Below are 22,643 nucleotides of genomic sequence, written 5' to 3'. Positions count from 1 at the left end.
GAGCTTTTTATTCATTCGAAAATGAATAGTAATTATTGTTTTATCTGTCTCATTAGTTATTACTGATAGCACGGAGTAAAGAACACTTATGGTTTCCTTATTCCGTGCTGATAGTCACTGAAATAAGAGAGAACAGATAAAGGGACGAGAAAATCATTGGAAGATTGATTGATTCTTCAATGACTTTAATAAAGTTGGATGAAAATTATACAGGAAAAAGGTATTTTAGTGTAGATAATATTTATCAGGAAGCAGCATTTTTCATGTACACTTTGATTAGGTTTCTCCTAAGAATGCAGAATTTGCAGGAAATATACTGAATAGAAGGGAAATCCCGTTTTGTTAATGATGTACACTCAGTACAAAAACAAGAATTCAGTGCAGAGTACTCAGTTCAAGCATAGAGGGAATGTACCGTTAATAACTATTTGTTTTATACGTCTCTGATACAAGTCTGGATGTCAGATAAAGAAGATTAAAATTTCATGAGGAAAAATGTCACAATTATAGAGTTGTTCTTGAGAAAGCTTACTCAAAGCGACCAGCTTCCAAATAATGAAGCTCACGGCGAAGTAATTTACAGTAATTTTATTTTCTAACAAGATATTTTAAAGAAATAAAAAAAATTATGATGGTTGAACATTGGAGACACGTCATGTTAAAGAGCATTGGGGTTTTACGGTTCTGAAACATCAGGCCCGTTCTGTGTAAATACAAACGACACATTTTGGTGTAAATTGTAAATCAACTTTATAAGTGCGCGCCAAAAGCTTGAACCAACGATTTTGAAATGGTGTTCCATGGGAACATTTTGCACCAGTCACGTGATGGAACAATTTACGATTGGAACTGGAACAATTTACTGTACACAGAACGTACACATTATAAAATACTAAACTTGGAAAACATCTACAATAGCAAATCAAGTTTTGTCTATTGTAGGCCTGATATTTTTCAATTATGTCTACTAAACCGTACCTATGTCAATGTACTGGCAGCATCTATTATCCCAAGCATCCTAAGGTGAATGATAATACAGAATGACTTGCAAATAGAGTGTGAGCTAGACGTTAGACGTTAGACTCTGTTGTTAGACATGTATCCGATGTTTAGACGGATGACGCTGGTAAACCTGGGGAGGACAAGGAAAAGTACGAGCCAGACATTAGATGATTCACTTTTAACTGTCAGCAGTTCCTTTCAAATAACATCAACGCTTCTCATTGAATCAATGCTGACAATTTATAGTTGATTTTCACCATAGTGAAATCACTTTTATCTGTCAGTACATATTATAAGTAATATCAATGCTGCCTATTCAAACAACGCTGACAGTTTGAAGTGTGGATGTTAAGGTTAGGTAGCGTGCCAGTGTAGTACTCGTTCGGGCCGACAGAGAGCGCTGATCGCAGTGGAACTAGACAAAGGCTTCCGGAGTCGGTTAATTTACAGCTGCTGCTTACCTGCTTTACGATTCAAATGAGGAGTGATAGAGTGGGGATGAGGTAGTGGCGGGAGATTCAAACGTGGTGAGATGGCGGGAGATTTGAATTCAAATGCAGGGGCGATTCAAAAGGGGGAAAAGTGTGCACAACGGCGACGCTACAAAGAACGACGCCGGCCTCTGAATTATGGCGCGGATGAAATGAATGTATATGAGCGTAATGAATGGATGAATAAGTGAACGAGCCGTGGCAGGCCTTGTTTTGACGGCCTGAGGGCTCACACGGCCATCTGCTGGCGTGAGACAGAGAGCGCGCCACTTGGCTTCATGCCATACTTCTTGAAAGCAATGAAACATTGGCCCATTACTCTGTACTAGGTTTACATGAGTCTTCCTCACTCTCGTTATTTCGGTCTCACTCTATTCCTTGATTCCACCGTTAACCTTAGACCTCTCTCATTCTTATCTGCAGATCTGCTTGTACTTAGCCTACCAAATTTTAAGTTTTCTCTTTGCCTGGCACTTCATTCTTAATCCCAATTATTTCTTCTTTTCCCCTTTCAATTTTATTCTCTTGCATAACTCCTCTCACTTGTCTCTTTCTCACCTTCTCTTTGTTTAGTGAGAACTTCATTCATAACTTTATGTTTAATTCTAATTACTTTAGTCTATTTATTACTTTAATTATTACTTTACTTTTGTCCTTAAACATAGATGGACATAAAAAAATATACTGCAGTTTTGGGATCATTTTATATATTTAATAGTATTTTTCTTGTATTATTTTTAGATGTTATAATATTAGATTATTATAATAAATTGTGTATGTTTTTTTACTTCTTTTTTCCCCTTTAAATCTCATTCTCTTCCACTCTCACTTGTTTCCACCTTCTTCTGTTATGCACTTCGTTATTCTCATATTTCCTTATCCTTCTCCTTCTCCTTATCTTTCTCCTTCTCCTTCTCCTTATCTTTCTCCTTCTCCTTCTCATTCTCCTTCTCCTTCTCCTTCTCCTTCTCCTTATCTTTCTCCTTCTCCTTCTCCTTCTCCTTCTCATTCTCCTTCTCCTTCTCCTTCTCCTCATCTTTCTCCTTCTCCTCATCTTTCTCCTTCTCCTTCTCCTTATCTTTCTCCTTCACCTTCTCCTTCTCCTTATCTTTTTCCTTCTCCTTCTCCTTCTCATTCTCCTTCTCCTCCTCCTCCTCCTGCTCCTTCTCCTTCTCCTTCTCCTACTCCCTCTTTCGCATTTTCCTTCTCCTTCTTCTTCTCCTTCTCCTTCTCCTTCTCCTTCTTCTTCTCCCTCCTTCTCCTTCTCTTTCTCCTTCTCCTTCTCCTTCTCCTTCTCATTCTCCTTCTCCTTTTCCTTCTCCTTCTCCTTCTCCTTATCTATCTACTTCTCCTTCTCCTTCTCCTTCTCCTTCTCCTTCTCCTTCTCCTTCTCCTTCTCCTCCTCCTTCTCCTCATTCTCCTTCTCCTCCTCCTCTTCTTCTTCCTCCTCCACCAGCTACTCACCCACTCCATCCACCTACTCACTCACTCCCTCCACCTACTCCTCCACCTCCTCCTCCTCCTCCTCCACCACCCTCTCCCCCTTCTACTCCGGCTGTTTTGCACCCCATCAACCACAACCGTCTGCTGAATACATCTGTTTTATAGATTCGTCGATTTAAATACGTTGTGTGTATGAATACATTGCCCAGCCCTCCGTCTCAGCTCTCTATACAACTGAACAAGCTAAAGAACCAATGAAAGAACTGTGTATGAAGTGCTGCATGCTGTTTGCTGGCTTTCTTAACAGCATAAACCAAATATTTATTCGGTTTCTGGGTAGCTGGTTTAGTGTGTGTGAATGGTTTTTATTTGCGCTGCATGAATGGAAGATGTTGATTGTGAAATATAGAGGAATTGAGAGCAATGGAGTGGTAGAAGATGAATCGTAAGATTGTAAAGAAATAATGGATATTTTTGAGTATGTAATACATTGCTTGAATGAGCAGACACACATACTCTATGCTTTCTATAATCTATACTCTATGAAGAATATTTCCCTCTATGTATAGAGACAATACAACAATATAACAATGAGGCATAGTCAATGAAACTTTATGTAATTCATTGCCACAATGAGTAGACACACATACTCTATGCTTTCTATAATCTATACTTTATGAAGAATATTTCCCTCTATGTATAGAGACAATAAAACAGTATAACAATGAGGCATAATCAATGAAACTTTATGTAATACATTGCCACAATGAGCATAAATACACATACTCTATGACTTCTATAATCTTTACTCTATAAAGAATATTTCCCTCTATGTATAGAGACAATAAAACAATGTAACAATGCCTAATCAATGGAAATTTATGTAATACATTGCCACAATGAGCATATACACATACTCTATGCTTTCTCTATGATTGTTGGTAGTGATATTGTAGGAGAGCGAATATGTCTCTCTATGTATATAATCCTATGTATATGGCTCTCAGATACAAGTACTAATGATTGTACCCCACTGTGGTTGAAATTCTATCAACACACGAAAAGGAGTCTTGAGTAATATTATGAATTCTTCAAGAAATTGATAGATAAAACGTGAAAATTGAAAGCGAAAATTGAAGTTTAAATCAATCCATTTTCTATAATGTGTAACACTCTAAAGGCCACAGTGAGGACATTAACCCATGACTGACTATTATTCACTTCAAGATATACAACTCACTATGATCATCAAGAGGAAATAATCATGAGTGCATCGATTGCGAGTGGAAAAGATTGAGCATGAAAAACTCTACACTTAATGTTTAGTAACATTTCGACCTAAAAATTGAAAATAAGTTTGAAATTCGAGAAAATGTGATTATCCAATTGCAAACTGTTGGCAACTGTTGATTCTATTAAATGATTCACTATGAAGAGATAGCTGACCTCGAATGTCTCCAGCGTTATTGTCCTGTCACAAGCTGGCTCAGATCTTTGTTTATAAGTAGACTTGAGATGCGCGTAAACACTAGCGTCAGGTGATCAATTTTCATAACGGCAAGGAAAGTTGTTTGAGTGCGCCACACCATATTTTTGTAGTTGATGACGTTGTCTTTGTTCAATGATTTCTGTATTTTATCATTAAACTCTATTTCATTTATTTGTAGAGACGTTCTATCTTCTAGTTTATTTGACTTCAATTTATATCTTCTGAAGTCCACTGTCTTTTTCTGAAGTTCAGAGTATCAATGAAACTTTATTTATAGAGAAGTTCTATCTTCCATTCTATTGTACATCGATGAACTTTCTATATTCACATAAACTTTCTATAACACTCTTCACTTTTCCTCTTGCTTCACTAGCTCTATCTCATCTAATTTCATCTACACCATTCTATTTTAAAATCTTTTTTCAACTATCTAAAATATTCCATGTTCGGCTCGCATTTACTGTTTTTGTAAGACATAATCAATCTGGGTGGATAGAGCTTTAAGAGCACAATATCCGATAAGTAGAAAATGGAGCATTGGCTGCTTAAAATCGCCTCCATCCGATAAATGTGCATCTGAAATATTCACGACAAACTTTGCTTCTTCTTTAATGCAGACTGAATAAATTATAACGGACCCAAACTTTGATGTACGGCTGAAAAAGTTGAGCGAAGTAGCTGAGAAAAGTAGGCTTTTATTGAGAAATTAGTTGGTAACATATCGGCGAGGATATATTTCTGCTACGCCATCTCTTAAAGTTAACTTACCGACTTTTGCGAGAGAAGTCACTCACGTAGTTCTTGGCACACACGCCGCGGCAAAAATACACTTCCAGCACTTTAGTTACAGTTATTATCAGTTGGAAACCTGTCACAGAGACAATTAAAAAGTTTTTGACGTGATTCTCCAGCTGCTAGATGTTGTTGAGTCTACAATCCCCGTTCTTTATAGGTGGTTTATTTTTGTATCGAGACGCCTACCAATAATTGATGGAACACAAATGAAACTTTTTTGTATTAATCCTCAAACTTAGATGTAAGTTTAGAATCCCATAAACTGTAGAAAAAGTATTTTATTCCAGGTATCAATCTATATTATCTTTTCTACATTTCTAAGTTTGCAGTTTGTTTGAGTTTCTATAAACTGTAGAATAATGTATTCTATTCCAGGTATCGATTGATATTATCTTCTCTGCTTTTCCAAGTTTTCCGATTTTGCGTTATTTCATCTGAATTTGGGACAGAATTAAATCCCAATCCTTTCAATGACAAGCCTTTGTAAAATTAAGAATAAAAGTTTTAACCTATTTTGGACTGTGTGTAACCTTATCTAAATTTGGGAGAGGAATAGCACAAGGTTTCTTTATTTTTTCTCTCCCTATTATTTCGATGATGTACTTATTGTATCAATTAATAGAGAATCAATCAATAAATAAAGTAAAGAATAAAGCTCCCTACTTGAACGATACGATCAAAATGTGATTCACATAAATAAGTTCTTTCCGTCTTAAGAGCTATGTTGGCTACTTTATGCAATAATTCAGTTATTGTTATTATAATATGGAAACCATTAGTGGAAGTAGAAGTTTTGCGTTGATCCTCTGTGATAATCTTCGAAACTGTCTGAAAATTTAAGAAGTTCTCTAAATATGCCTGATAATAAAGTTGTGATTTACTTAGAACGGTAAGTAATATAAGTAGTCTAATGAGTAATGCTATGAATCGTTGAAGGCTTCGAGTGAAATTTCAAGTGAATTCTATTTTAAGTGATTTTGTTTGTATGTTCTGAGGTATTTCCTTATTATAGTACTCATGTAACTTTTCTTAACCGATTCAAGTATAATGAATAAGTTTGTGAGTAGCGGAGAGAAATCTCCTGGTGGGAAGTGGAGGGAGAGATTATGTGGGGAATGGTGAGGGAGGGAGGAGGAACTGGGAGAAAGGGAGATTCTATTTGTAATGGAAGAAGTTTAAAGTTTAAATATGAAATTAAGGATGAAGTAGATATAAGAAGAGATAAAAATATGGAGGAGAGAAAAGATGGGACTGTAATAGGATAAGGCTTATGATTTGTTGTGAAAGAGGTCAAAGGTGGCTGAGTCAAGACTTTCAACCATAGAGAAACAATAGCATAAGTAGATATCCCATGGTATAGTGCGTTTATGTCGCAACTTTTACTGTTATCTCAAGCCGATAGTCCACGTAGTTCTTTCCTGTGAAGCTTTATGACGCTGGTAGTCTCTCATACTGTACCGTTCATACACTCTCACCCCAAGAGAACAGTAAAAATTGACAATAATCGACAGTAATCGGCTTGAGATAACAGCAAAAGTTGCGACATAAATTCCCTATACCATGGGATATCTACTTACGCTATTGTTTCTCTATGCTTCAACTGAATATACAGATACTTAATTGGTATACATAAGTATTATCTCAATTATTTGAATCATCGTTTAGATGATTACCATCCATCAACTTCTAGACAGGCAAGAGAGTATCCAAATGGGATAGACGTTGTATCATAGGAGTTCAGAGAAAAATTGAAACTCCCTTTTTCGTCTTTGGTTATGTCATTAAATAATGTTGTATTAAATTGGTTGCATTAACATAAGTTGTGTATCAAGTGAGCCAAGTACATTCTTATGTCCATGATTTTGGGAGAAATGTTAAAAATAAATCGTATTTTGTAACTTTAGTAATGACTAGCAGGTAACCCGTGCTCCGCAAGGGTGTTTTTTAAAACTTGACAATCTGAAAACTTGACCGAGTGGAATCTTGAAGAGTTTGAAATAGGCCTAGAACCATCCTCGGTCAATTAAGAATATATATGCAAAATTTCAAGTTTATCAGTCCAGTAGTTCAGACGTGTGATGATGCATGAAACATAATTTTCCTATCCCGTACGTGTATGTGTATAAGCCAGTTATTTCCTTTATTATAGTATAGATAACTAGCAGGTAACCCGTACTTCGCAAGGGTCTATTTTAAAACTTGAAAAACTGAAAACTTGACGTAATGAAATCTAGAAGAATTTAAAATAGGCCTATAAGAATCCTCGGTTGATTAAGAATTTATATGCAACATTTCAAGTGAATCAGTCCAGTAGTTCAGATGTGATGATGCGTCAAACATAATTTTCCTATCTTTTACACTTGTATACGTGTTTTAGCCAGTTCTATTTCGATCATATGATTTGGTTATTTTTTATGAAATCGTATGTACCATCAATGAAATTTAAACATTTATTCTAAAAAATCTAGAAGGAAAATTGAAATTTGGGCTTCGAGGTGCAAGAGATTGATATTTTTAGAATCTATGTGCAAAATTTGGAGATCTAAATCATTCCCGTTTTTCCGGTTTGCAATCCACAAGTTGACATGTTTTGATGCGAACACACGAACACACGAACAAACACAACCCTACTCTCTCTTATTTTAAAGATAGCCATTTACCAAACGATAACTATCGTTATAATCCTAATAGTAGTTAAAACTGACTGTACTACCTCCACTTTTTCACCAACCCGACTGTGAACTCGTGAGCTGTAGCCTACAGTATTGTGAGCTCTATTACGATGTTGCCATAGTCAATCTGCAAAAAAGCAATAAAGCCATCCCTCAGGATCATAAAACTCGCTTATTTCCCCCAACTTTTACAAATTTCCGGTAAAGGATCCTGTCGCGCCCTCCTCTCCACCTCTTCCTTCTCCTTCTAATCCTCCTCCTCATCCTCCTGCTCCTCCTCTTTCTCCTTCTCTTCCTTCTTCTCCTTGGCACCCCCTTTAGGACTTAATACCCCAATCCTCTCCGGTCCGGTCAGCCCTCTTTTTTCACCCACAACCCTCTTTAGAAAATTAATGGTTCGAAACCATTTTATGCGTTTCACTGCACATCTGTTCCTCTCGAACTTCAGTACTGTAAACTGAATAATTGTTTTTCTTGCACCCTATTCTCGCATTAAGCCGGGCAGAATCGCTTGCAACTTGGGGGTATAGTGGAGAAATAATTTTCGAGTTAAGAACCAGGAGATTGTGGACCTAAGAAAAAGTTGTGAAAGGAGATTCATATTGAAAAGTCTTCAGCTGGTGGAAGATTCTGGTACTCAGAAACTCATCAAATATGTAGGTGGACCATTAGTATGTAAAATTCTTATATGAACATACATATGAATATACATTCTTTATAATTATGATTACTTCTTATACACAATTCTGTAAAATTGAACGTTTCGAAGAAAATTCTATTTTTCAGAGCTGTGTATAAGAAGTGAACATAATTTATTGTATTTGATGAGTTCGAGAGTTTCAAAATCTTGAAGAAAATTCGATTTTTCAGAAACAGCCTACAACAGTCAACTTATTTTGATGGGACTAAAATTCAAGTTATGAAACTTTGAATGCCCTGAAATATGATTCTTGAGATCCGTGTGTGGTAATTACTCTATTAATGTGTAGGTACTCTATTATCAGTCTCAATAACATCATAGTAAACTAAAAGAAAAGTGATTGGATATGAATAAATACGATACGGCATTTATTATAAGTACTTTTACTTCTTCAGATCCGTGTGTAGTGCATGTCTTCTACTTTGCATTCTATGTCTACCATGATACATAATACATACATTATATACATACTCTATTATCAGTCTCAATCAAATCTTAGTATACTAGATGTGAAGTTATTGAATATAGATTATTGGATACAATTGACTACGTAAAGGCATCTATGATGAGTAACTACTCTTACACATGATTTAAAAATCATACTGTAGGAGGGAAAACTGTTTAACATTCCAAAAACTAAAATTTCAAGTGATGTGAATGGTCAACACTAATACTGTAGAAAGGATTGAAGTTAGACGGAATCCCACGATAACAAAGAAGGAATTTCAAATTCCAGTGAACATTTCCAGGAGTGGTCCAATCTGAAATAGATTTCATAAGGCTATGAAAACAAAGTAACGAAAATAAAATCAAGAAGAATCTCACATTATCACTGTTCCCGTCTCATGTTTACAGTGATAATTTTCCGACACACAATAGCATTCCACTAGACTCCGTGGAGAAATTCGTTAACTTTTATCGGACCAATAAAGATGATATCGAATCAAGCAGCTTATTGCAATGGCAAATTCGATTGGACACAGATAAAATTGCTCCAGGGAAGAATGTTCCGGCGAGAGAAAAGTTTTTTTTGACGTTCATCAAGAGTAAGGTTGCTGCCGAAAGATAGTTTTCCTAGAGAGAAAAATTCCACAAACGAATGATAGCGTGCCATAAAACGGAAAAGAGCTCATTTTTATGGGAGCTGGGCGGCCATATTCACGCTGTAATGTGGCCCCTAAGAAAAGAACCGAACGCTCTTTTCCGTCTCCTATTCGCGCTGGCGACAGCAGCATCATCGCCCTGCAACAGTTTTCATTCGCAGTTAATAGCCGTAGCACGATTGCGAGCCGCCGGCGAATTATCAGCCACTTACGACAGAATAGTTGAGGGCTTCTGCATTCCTCCCTCTCGGCCATTGCCAACAGATTTCAAGTACGCTTTTCATCAAAATCATTAGGGGTCCTGCTACCTATTATACTATGTAGTTTCATTCTCAGGGGGGGGGGTTTAGTGTCACTATTATTGAAATGTCAACAAGCTTTACCGATCTATGCAAGTACTGCGAAATATATATATATATATATTATATATATATATATTATATATATATATATATATATATATATATATATATATGCCTATTCCTACCTTAGACTCAACACAGGCAGTAATGCCTCTGCGAGAGTAAATATTTCTTAATATATATTTGTATATCGCTGTCATTTCTGTGGTGCTGACATTGTCTTATTTTTATTGTTAAGTGTATTCTTATTTTATGATGTAGGCTACCACTGTGATTGCTTGTACGACTTGAAATATGAAATAAATAACTTTTGAATTGAATTGGTAGTTCTGTGAACGGAAGACCTCGCGCAGTTATAAACCACAGTCTCCTCTAATACTATCCATCAGATAGAGATATCCATAGATATCCATCATTTTGGTAGAGAGTTAGTGGGGAGGATATTTTTAATATTCTTTCCGAAGAATGGACATTGATATGTCCAAAGCTCAGCCAATTTATGTAGATGCATAACAATATAATTATCTATAGTTATTATATTACAAATTACTTTTTCATATCATATACAGTTCAATAATTATTTTCTTAGTTTATATTATGTAAATTCATCTATAATTTTGATTTAAAAAATTAAAATTAAATTCTAAAAATTTAAATTTAAAAATTCTAAAATTAAATTCAGTCTTGTCCTGTCGTGTCGGCGAGATATCGGTGTATAAACGACTAATGGCTGTTTGGGTTGTTGTATCGACAATGCTAATAATTTGATTTAAACAGCTATGCTACTATCATCAAAAGCTTACAGAGTTGAGAGCACAGAAAAGTCGGGAGAAAATACTATGCTACTCCAAGTTATCAATTGTATGCCTCACTGCATGCAATTAATAGTCCTCACAACAGCTGTTTTTTCACTAAGTTACATTGAGATATTGAATTGCATGATGTGTCAATGCATGCAATTTACAATCCACTCGACAGCTGATTTATAATGAATAATTGTATAGTCTGGTTTTTACTCTAATATTGGCGTATGAAGGAGGCTCCTTTTCCTTTTATATTATCCTTGAAATGCAAAATTTCAAAAACCTTGTATATACGTCGACGCGCAATTTAAAAAGGAACATACCTGTCAAATTTCATGGAAATCTATTACCACGTTTCGCTGTAAATGCGGAACATATAAACATAAAGAGAAATGCAAATCCGTCGACTTGAATTTTAGACCTCACTTCACTCGGTCAATGAGTGAAATTCATAGATATACATTATACAGGTTGAATAGCTTTCAATTGATGTTGAATGGAGTTTTTGTAGGTGGAGAATAGAATTTAGTAGGATGGAATAACTTCATACAGGAAAAGTTACAAATAAAAATAGTGGAATTTTACAATGAGCATCATTGGAATCATTGTAATCTAAGAAATAGATCCTCTACAGAGATTACGTTTGTATCATCAAGCCAACCATTACTCTTCCCACCTCCATCAACATGAACGTCTTGTCATGAATAAGTCCCCTAAAATATTGAATGAAAAAGACTAAGAAATTGTCAAAAACCACAGATTTATTGATACTTAGAAAAAAAGTATCTAAGTATGAATAAATCTGTGGTTTTTGACAATTTCTTAGTCTTTTTCATTCAATATGAATAATTACCACAATATCAACTTCTCAACTACACAAAAAGTCCCCTAAAATAGCGTAGTTTGATGACAACTTAGGCCTATATTATGAGAGCTACAAAATGAATGAAACTCAGATATCAACACTTTTTAGAATCTCCTCCAAGTTTATTTCTGATTAGTTTGGAGCTCCTCCCCAAAATTCTACGCTATTACCCCCGTTTGAGCACACCCGATACATACAATATAATCTAATACCGTGATTCTACAACATAACTTGAATATGAGAATCCGCTAAACATTTGAAAATGATATAAACACATTAGAATACATTACCAAGCATACTTTTATTTCAATTTACACTTGAAAATGGCTCTTAGAGTTGAAACAGAGAGAAACAATAGCGTAAGTAGATATCCCATGGTATAGGGTAATTATGTCGCAACTTTTACTGTTATCTCAAGCCGATTACTATCGATTATTGTCAATTTTTACCTTTTGTTGGGGTGAGAGTGTTATGAACGGCACAATTTGAGAGACTACCAGCGTTAGACAGCTGCATGGGAAAGAACTACGTTAACTATCGGCTTGGGATAACAGTAAAAGTTGCGACATAAACACCCTATACCATGAGATATTTACTTATGCTATCGTTTCTCTATGGTTGAAACTAGTCGTTTTGTGATAAGATTGAAAGGTACTTTCTGCTCTAACTATTGTTTGCAAGGTCATTTCTTTCACATACATTATTTGAAAGTGGACTCGCTTACAATTTTTGCTAATTATTTCTCTCTTTTTCCTACCTTCTTCTCCAATACTTCCCTTTTCTTCTCTTCTTCACCCTCCATTCCTCACTTTTATATCCTCTACCTGCCTATTACATGGGAAACCATAGTTGGCAAGGTATTTTTCCTCCTTTCTTCCTTTTCAGTACACCTCACCATGAAGCCTGTTTTTGTATTTTATTAGAAATTTATTTTTGATTGTGATTTTTTGTATTTTGATTTCTTTCATGTATATTGTGTTGAATTGAATAAAATTATCGATTGATTGATATTCTATTGTGTTTCAATACTTTTAGTAGCCCTAGAAATAAGAGTAAGTATCTACAATCTAACAACGTATTATTGACTAATCGCCAACTTCGAATGATTACATGGGATATCATTTAGCTTGCCAGCCAGTGTAGTTTAGATTGAGTGTACCCTACTGAACAATTTTCTGGTTTACACAGGATGCTGGATTTGCATATTTTGGCCCCATGGGCTTGCGTATAATTGCCCCTACCGCACACGCCGTTAATCCAACTTTTGCATCTCCAACTTTCAGCCAGCAATATGCTCAGACATGGAGGCTATACTTGGCCCGATATTACTACGTGAGTTGAAAGACTAGATAAGCTGAGATAATGAAGTTGATTATATTAAAACAATGATAATCAATCTATTTCAAATGGGACTAGTACTGTATTTTGTGCATAAGAATTAACAAACAATGATAATCGATTTCAAATAGTACTAGTATTTTAATATGATGCATAGAATCTGGCGTCAGCATACCCTACTCCTACTCGTGGTTAAGTGGTAGAGTGGACAATATTGTCCAAACTTCGCCACGTCAACATAAATGAAAAAGTCATTCTATTCTATTCTACTAAAACGTGTTAGCTTCTGGAAGGTAACCATCATTTTAAGTACGGTATTGGACTGAAGAAAAGATCCGTAGTTGTTGGTTGCGGGGCCGGGACGTAGAAGGAAGCCAACTGCGCATGCCTGACTAGTTATTCCCAGTTATGAAATTACGGCATGCTGGCTGGTTGAATCAAATAGCTGAATACAAATCCGCTGGATGAGCAAATGTTATTTCTACACATAGTACAGTGTTACTGTATGAAGTTACTATACACAGTTACTGTTTACACAGTAACACTGTACTCATAGTGTCTTGATGCTGTGGAAGGAGTAAAGGATGCCGTGCTACCATAGAGAAACAATAGCATAAGTAGATATCCCATGGTATAGGGCGTTTATGTCGCAACTTTTACTGTTATCTCAAGCCGATAGCCCACGTAGTTTTTTCCCGTGAAGCTTTATGACGCTGGTAGTCTCTCATATTGTGCCGTTTATACACTCTTACCCGGTCAAAACAGTAAAAATCGACAGTAATCGGCTTGAGATAACAGTAAAAGTTGCGACATAAACGCTCTATACCATGGGATATCTACTTACGCTATTGTTTCTCTATGGTGCTACTCAATACTCTTGTATTTTTGTAGGTAATGTATGTAGAAGTGAAGCTCTCTAACGGTACTAAACAGGTCGAGTAAAGACATTCCAATAAATTGAATTCCCTAAAGAGATTACGTTTGTATCATCAAGCCAACCATGATTCTTCCCACCTCCGTGAACATGAACGTCTTGTCATGAATAAGTCCCCTAAAATTTGGCACACGTGCGCGAACCGAGTCAAACGATTTTCTTGCTCGTTGAAGCAACTGGCGGGAGAGCAAAATACAAAAAATATGCAGAACAGTTTCGCTGGAGCTCCCTGTTCCTTCTACTCCTTATTCTTTCTTTTTGTCGCTCGTGTCCTTGGTGATTCGGCAGAGTTAATCTCGATTTATTGAACGTGCTGATTGATTTCGTGCTTCAGCGATCCTCTGTATTGTAGAACGTACACAAAAAAGGATTCGAACAAAATTGAAAAGAAGATTTGAAAGTCTTGCGATGTAATCAAAAGATCAAGAATAAAATACTGCGAGTGCGACAGAAAGAGAGAAAAGATCGACTATTAAAAGAAAACGAGAAGACTGGGAGCAAGAAGTAATTTGCGAAGTTCAAATCCAATAGATTCTTCTTTTTCAATTTATAAAACTTTCTCATTACATTATTTTCACTGTGACTTTGTTAAGTTGTGAATCGACATCTTTGGTAATACTGAGCAATATTCTTTTTTTTCTCCACTTCTGGTAGACAAATCATATTTCCCGCCAGTATTTCCTTTTCACCCCACCCCTTACACTTCTTGTATTATTGGGAAATGGCTTAGATTTTCAGAGACAGCTGGCTTTTTGTAAGGTTCGGAAAAATGTGTTGGTGATTTTTTCGAACAAAAGAATTGCAGCTATGAACGAAATACAAACCAGGATTGGGGGTTGTTGATTGAAATTTTCCACTGTGAGAATTCAGATTTTCAAATACGGGGCTTATGTTAATAAAATAATGGCACTGTCTCAAATGTATTTGAATATTTCACAAAACAAACAGAAATTGAACTCAATAAGAGACAACACTAAGGAGTTAAGGAGCAATTTATTGTTATTACATACATCAGAAAATACAAGAAATAATATTATATTCAACCTCAACCGTTGCTCTCAATCCATTTATCGACATAATTTTAATATTTTCGGCTATTATCTGAATAGAGGGCTCCAACAATTCTTCATTGAAAGGAATACCAATTTCCACTTGAATAAGCAAATTGAAGTTATTATTTGCAACCATTTTTGCACTCATCAACTATTTTTTTTCGGCTGTCACTAGATAATATTGCTCACAGATGATAATAAATAACATAAATATGGAGATTGATTCTATTCCTTCATGAAAATAAGAATGAAGAGATCGCTTGATGATTTTTCACAACCAAATATTATGATCAAGTGCTTCTTTGGGTTTAAATATTGTATTAGTGTTGTATATATTGTTCAACAATGTAAGAGTATTCATTATTTTCTTGATGGTTTCATAAATTGATTTCTTACTCTTCCCTATAAGTACTTTATAGTTGATTTGTCCAATCACAATTTCTTAGTCAGTCAACATATTCAAACTCAACAATGAAACTTCATTGGAACGAGGCAAAATACACGTTTTTCAAATTAAAACTTGACATATTTCGTGAAATGGATAATGAGTATTCTCTTGACAATGCTCGAACTTGGAAGCAAAATCCCCATCAAGCTAAGTACAATAAGAGACATGTAGACTTGTTGCAGAATACATTTTTATTTTTATACTGAGGGTGATGCCCACATGAGCTCTCAGGCTTGTGCGTGGGTAATGAGTAAGAGGGATGATGAGATTGATTTTGATTGATTGATTTGTTTATTACATGCAAGGTCTTGAAAAACCTATTGCAATTTTACAAAATGATAGTAAATTTATAAATAAAAAGATATTATCCTAAATGTACAAAAGAAGAAATAATAAGTAAACTAAGTTAAAAATAATTGAAAAATTTAAAAGTAAGAAAAAAGCATAACCTCATTACAATTGAAAAATATTAAGATACATAAGATTAAGAATGAAGAACATTGTTAAAACAAATTAATGAAGAATAGTGATAAAAAAGTGAAAGAAAGTTATGATGAAGGAAGAAACAGATGATGAAGAGGAGTACTGGAATTAAAAAGATAATTGTATAAGATAGAAAAGTTAGAAAAGTTCCCATAATCAAACTATTATTGGTCCAATAAACTCAAATGGACTTATAATAACCACACTAAACCCGCCCACAATGCTGCAAATCCAACTATAAACTCTTTATGAAAATCGCAAAAAATGGAGATGAAGAACAAACATACAAAATATAAATGCCGAATCCTACACTCTGAGCTTGGTAGCAACTGAGAAGTTGGTAGAGACTTTTTTTGAAAGTAGACAATGAGTCGGATAGTACAATATTTTCAGGCAACTCATTCCATTCTCTTGTGGCCGTAACCACAAAAGAATGATTGAAAATTGATGATTGTTCAATTGGGATTGAAGAATTTTCGAAATTAATAGTGAAATCCTGAACAATATTGGAATATAATATCGGAATTTACAGTAATTTCCTGGAGAGTCACAGCAAATAATAAGAAAATCATGTAGATCTAGTCGCTGGTGGGTTCTAGTTCTAGCAAGATAACTCCTGATGGAAAGTCTGAGCCTTGCAATGATTTTCTCGCAGTTGACAGCTGGGTAAAAGCTGCTGCAGGCTGTCAGACAAACAGATCAAAAGGTTGCATCATGCTGAATACATCAGGAGAATAAGTGGGCCTCCCGATGGGGGATCCTGAGGTCAGTCATATGTCTGTTTGAGTGGGATTTTTTGGTTTCCAGATTTTATCATCGGTGGATTTCAGTCAAGCAAGCTGGGAGCGGCTTGGGTAATGCATTTGACATGCCTGACAAATGGTGAACAGGAGTCATCTCTCTTTTCCCATCCCTCTCCACTCTTTCTCCATGTCTTCCCATTCTTCTCGTGTCTCTCCCCATCATCTCCTCTCTTTCTTACAATCTTGACGGATTGGTTGAAAGAAAACCGTCTGCTTGAGCCTACTTGATAGCGCTCTACAAATATGGGGAAAGATTTATTACGTTTCAGCGGGCATTTTTTGTGTGTGAATTTGTTTGTTGTCCTGAGTAATTAATCACTTGTTCTGAATTATCGCCCATTTTCAGTCATCCATTATAAGTCTTGTTGTTGCTGTTTTATGGTTATCATCTCATTTAGCCCTAGTTAATGATTGACCTGAGTTTGTTAAGGCTGTGCAAAGGCTAAAAATAAACTTTCTACTCGTGATATATTTCGAAGTTTTTCGATTTGTATATCATCAAGCTATCAAAATAAAAAGGTTTCTCAGGAAAACATTTATTATGATCATTACTTTTTGAGATATGAGCGCCTAAAGTTTGAATTTTTGGGACAGAACATTTCAAATTCGGTAAGAAATAAATCCATGAGATTTGAAGGATGGATTCTTCATGGTATTGTTGATCTAGTAAAACAAAAATTTTCTGAAAATATCAGATTTTGAAAAAGTTATTCAATTTACCAATAATAACTGAACAAAAAGTTATTTTTAGTAAATTGAATAACTTTTCCAAAAATTGATGTTTTTAAAAAGTTTTTGTTTCACTAGATCAACAATACCAAGAAGAATCCATCCTCTAAATCACATGGATTTATATCGTACCGAATTTGAAAAAATGTTCTGTCCCAAAAATTCAAACTTCAGTCGCTCATATATCAAAAAGTAATGATCATAAAAAAAATGTTTTCCTGTGAAAACTTTTTAATTTTGATAGCTTGATGATAAATCAAAAAACTTTGAAAAATTTCAGGAGTAAAAAGTATATTTTTAGCCTTTGCACAGCCTTAAATAGAAACTTCTCTATTTGAATAGTTTCATGCTGAGCAGATGACGATACCAAGAAAATTAAAACTTGTGATTTGTGTCAGTTGAACTGTTTCTGTTTAATTTTTTTTTCTTCTGATAAAAGATGTAGTATGGAAGGATCTTTTATTCTTTGTGATTCATACAATAGGTACATCATCAAAATGATAGGGAGGGAAAGAATAAGGTAACCTTGTTCCATTCCTCTCCTAAATTTAGATAAGGTTGTACACAGTTAAGGCAGTCCGAAATAGGTTAAGCCTTGTAGTTGTTCACTTCACAAAATTTTCAGTCCTTAATTATTTTCACAAAGTGGATTTTTAAATTTAGATGCTTCAAAGCCAAATTTAGAAGAAATATTACACATTATTATAACTAAAATAAGAAATATACACATATTAAAGGAATAATTTTGCAGGACCAAAAAACAAACTCATTCTTCTATCCATGACACATCCACCAAATATATAGATATAGAATGTTGTAGAATAGAGTAATGTCTGAAACTTTGTGTGGATTCCTCTTCTGGTATGCTTCCTTATCCTTCTACTCTCAGTATGCTCCCACCAATGAGAAATGATTATTCCTTCTGCAGGTCTGATTACTTTTTTGATTATTTCCATGTCCTTCTTCCATTTCAAATAAATAATAACATATGGTATGAAATTCATCAATACTTTAATGCTAGTTGTGTATTGTGTAACGGTATACAGAGTTTGTTACATGATTGTTATTCCTTCCAAGGTTTCCATCCTAACTTGAACTGGTAATCAACTAAACTTCATGATTCACTTTGTTCACTTTCACAATAGTACCTCTACTAACTTACTTGTTGAGTTTGGACGCGTTTCAGGGCACTGTATCCCATCTTCATCAATAAATTGTATGAGTGAACAATGTAAATCATAAAGTTTTGATTCAGGTCAAACATAAATGGTACATATTATTATTATTATCTAATATTTTCTGTAATTGATGTAGTAGTTTTAGTTTTTTTTTGGGGAAATAAACATTTATTTATTCATATTTAATATTGAACGGTGGGGAGAGGAAAACTATATGTGTAATAGTTTGAAAAGAAAAGATAACCAACAATTTTGGTGGGTGTAATGATAGAATCAAATGTGAACAGTTACTATAAAATTTATTGAATTGTTATCGATATAATAATATTATTCACATAAAGAATTTCGGTTTTGAATAAACAATCAAAATTACTGATTGGAAGAAAATAATATTAAGGGTACTCGCTTTGCTGCACTGAATCAATTTTTGTGGTAAAATAAATAGAAGGAATTTTAACAAAAGATAACACCTACCTTTTCGAAGATGGTTTCCTGTTTGGCAATCACTGATAATTATTCGCGACGTTAAATTATTATTTAAAAATCAAAATAACTGAACTAGTGAATCGGGTTCAGATCCTGTCTCATTTAATAATACAATTCTCTTTAAACTGCCCGAACTGCGACAGGAAAACTGTATTATAAAACAAGAGCAATATCTATCCTTTTCACCAGAACAGCCGGACTTTTACTATCAGTCCTATAAAAACGAGCTCTGCCCCAAAAAGATAATTTTGGGGTATAAATAAACTATCAGTCAATGCCAAACATGAAAGTCACCTCGAATACATGATAATATTTTTCTATCTATCGCACAAGCACACGTTTGTTATTAAAAACAGAGAGAAGTTACAGTAAATATCACGCAACAACAAATAAACAATCTTTCTGTCAATGACAGATTACTGTTCAATGAATTTAAATTTATAACTCTAAAATCCTGATCAATATGAGATAAATATATTATTTTATATATGTCCCATTATGACCAGGTGACAATATTCAGAATTAGATCACTTTTAGAAAAGTACCATAGCACAAAAATTGTTCTTTGCAGGTAGTGTCATATTGTGATTGAGGATATCAAGATATTTTTTATTTTATTGATTATCATAAAATTTTTATGGCAAATCAGAGTATTTCATACAATTTTATATTACTCATGCATGTTGCATGATGTAGTTCGTCTTTTTTCTTTAGGGCTACTTTTGAATATAAATAAAAATATATATCCGAGTACCCTTTCCAAAACTTCATATAGCCGAACATGTCGTGACAAAATAATTTTGAAAAGGGTACTCAGATTTATATTTGTATCTCTATTTACATGATGTAGTTTGTTAGTTACATAATTTTTGTGAATGCTCTGTGTTTTCGTTGATAGAGTCCTATTTGTGCAGCTATATAGTTGATGAATTGTACTAATTTTATGTTTATTTGTGTGACCTGCGTAGTTGCACCGGTGTGCCTGACCGACGAGCCGGGTCTGGTGGGAGCATCCTTGGAGGAGATGCTGCGAGTGAGGTGCGAGGTGAGTGCCGACCCCACCGATGTCAGCTTCTTCTGGCAGTTCAACAACAGTGGAGAGAGCTTCGAGGTGGCACCCACCAAATATGTCAGCAATAATGGTTTGTCATCTATTTCCTAAAGTATTATTAAAATAATGTTTAATCATTTGAATTTGAAACAGAAATATGTTGTTACTTCTCTGTATTTAGGTCTCTCTATATCAAGGACCAATAAAGTCTATCTGGACCAATAAAAATGTCTCTCAATATTAATGACCAATGAAGTCTCTCTGGACCAATGACGTCTCGATGAACTAATAAAAAGGTATCTCCATATTGAGGACCGACAAAATATAAATATTTGAGAATTGAGTTAGCTGAATCACCAATTTTGGCAATATTGATTATTCATTATTGTGTAAAAATTATTAAAACTCGACAATTATTATATTATTTTTCTGTGCATTTATATTTTGTTTATAAAGTACTTGGATTATTGATGAAATTCAACAACCATAGATCAACAGATTTGTTCCATTTGAACTGCTGTTATTAGATTAAAAAATTGATTTCTTATTTTTAGAACTCGTGGCTGGAGCTCCAGGCTTCTTTTCCAGTCACGCCAAAAACTTTGGATTTCAATGATTATTTTTATTTGAAAAAATATTTCTTGTTTAAAGTATTCTTTAAAAGAACTATTGTATTTTAATGATTATTTTTATTTGTAAAAATATTTCTTGTATTTGGCAATAAATTCATTATTTCATATTTACACTTGAAATAGAAATATTGATGAACTTCTCCATATTAAGGTTCAATCAATATTAAGGTCTCCGCATATCAAGAACCAATAACGTCACTCTGGATCGATGAAATCTCATTGAACCAATAAAAAGGTCTCCCCATATTTTAATATGAGGAGATAATTTACACAATCACACTTTCCCCCAAATATTCACACGTGACACATAAGAATTGTTGAATTTATCCGAAGGTAATCATTATACAGTATTATATTATGGTGTACGTGTATTTTTAGAATGACAGTACAGTATATAGCTTTTTTCAAGGAATACAGAATAAGAAATTAAATGAAGTTGATTGTATCCAATGCTTACAGTAAATTTATTTTTAAATGACACCATATATTTCAATTATTGATGACTCATCGATCATTTTGTTTCAGAAATGTACTATCTTTTCTTTAGTTAGAACAGATAATCAACTTATTTTATTTGGTAGGATAAAATAAGTGTTATCATTATTATATTAGTGCTGATAATGTACGTAATTTACATAATGTATGTATGTTTTCTTTTTGTTAGTAAAGTTTTTATAACAATTGTTAGAATGGAAATGAAAGTTGTATATGAATAATAATTATCGTATTAGTACGGTAGGTATCCAATGCTTACAGTTAATTTATTTATATATGACACCATATATTTCAAATATTGATGACTCATCAATCATTTTGTTACTGAAATGTATTATTTTTTCTTAGATAGAACAGTCAATTTGAAAGATAGAGAATATACAGAGTAGTGTAGTTGAATCACTAAAAGACTACAGAAAATGTACAATATAAACTACTCTGGTAGCTAAAACTAACATTTCTGATCATTATCAATATTCTATAGACTAATAATTCATTTATTCATATGCAAATACAATCCTGGTGAAAGCAACAGGCATTTGCCCAAAACTAAACACATATATGCACAGTGAAATTCTTTCCTATTGGGAGATAATTAATTCTATTTGTATTAATTCATCACTGATAAACAAAATAAAATTGTCCATGTAATAATTTCAATTTTCATGATTTTCTAGGTACAATAAGTGAACTCATGTATACGCCTTCCACAGAAAGAGACTACGGCACTCTGGCCTGTTGGGGAAAGAATGCAATTGGTCGGCAGTTGGAGCCTTGTATATTTCAGGTGGTGCCAGCAGGTAAAATCCTCCTCTCTCAATATAGATAAGTCTCTTTCAATTTTATTTTTCTTATGATGGGAAAAATTATATATGTTTTTCGAATAAAAAAGACTATATAGATTTCGCATTTTTCTCATGATGTAAACTACCGTATTGAGCCTATATAATCAAATTCATATGATTTGCAATAATTGTATCCACAAATAAATAAATAATTGATATTGGTGAAGGATAATATGAATGATCTACAGTGTAATTGACTAGAATCTGCTTGTTTGTTTTTTATATTTTCTGTAAAGGAACACAACAGTGTTTGAGGTGACGGAAAAATTCCTATTTGATATTCTGATGGAATCGAATGAATAATTTACTGAATTTTGTTCACGGTATTCTAATATCATTGAAGTTCTCACATTCTGAATGACGTGTGACGTGTGCTATTGAAAACTTCTCACCTGGAACTTGAATTGTGTGTGAATTTTTCAACGGTGTAAGCTAATATATTCT

At 34.2% G+C, this 22,643-nt stretch overlaps 1 protein-coding gene across 1 annotated transcript in view; it reads left to right on the top strand.

The window, feature by feature from the left end:
- The window catches only part of LOC111064201 (Down syndrome cell adhesion molecule-like protein 1 homolog), a gene marked incomplete at its 5' end in the record, with an annotated part of 82,048 nt that overhangs the window by 45,982 nt on the left and 13,423 nt on the right, over positions 1-22,643 (top strand). The window contains 2 exon segments of the mRNA XM_039426366.1: positions 20,145-20,318; positions 22,032-22,154. Coding sequence (XP_039282300.1) covers positions 20,145-20,318; positions 22,032-22,154 — 297 coding nt within the window.

The sequence above is a fragment of the Nilaparvata lugens genome, chromosome 4, assembly GCF_014356525.2.
Source record: "Nilaparvata lugens isolate BPH chromosome 4, ASM1435652v1, whole genome shotgun sequence".
Lineage (NCBI taxonomy): Eukaryota > Metazoa > Arthropoda > Insecta > Hemiptera > Delphacidae > Nilaparvata > Nilaparvata lugens.
The sequence above is the reverse complement of the archived record's forward strand: the minus strand, read 5'-3'. Positions and strand labels throughout refer to the sequence as shown.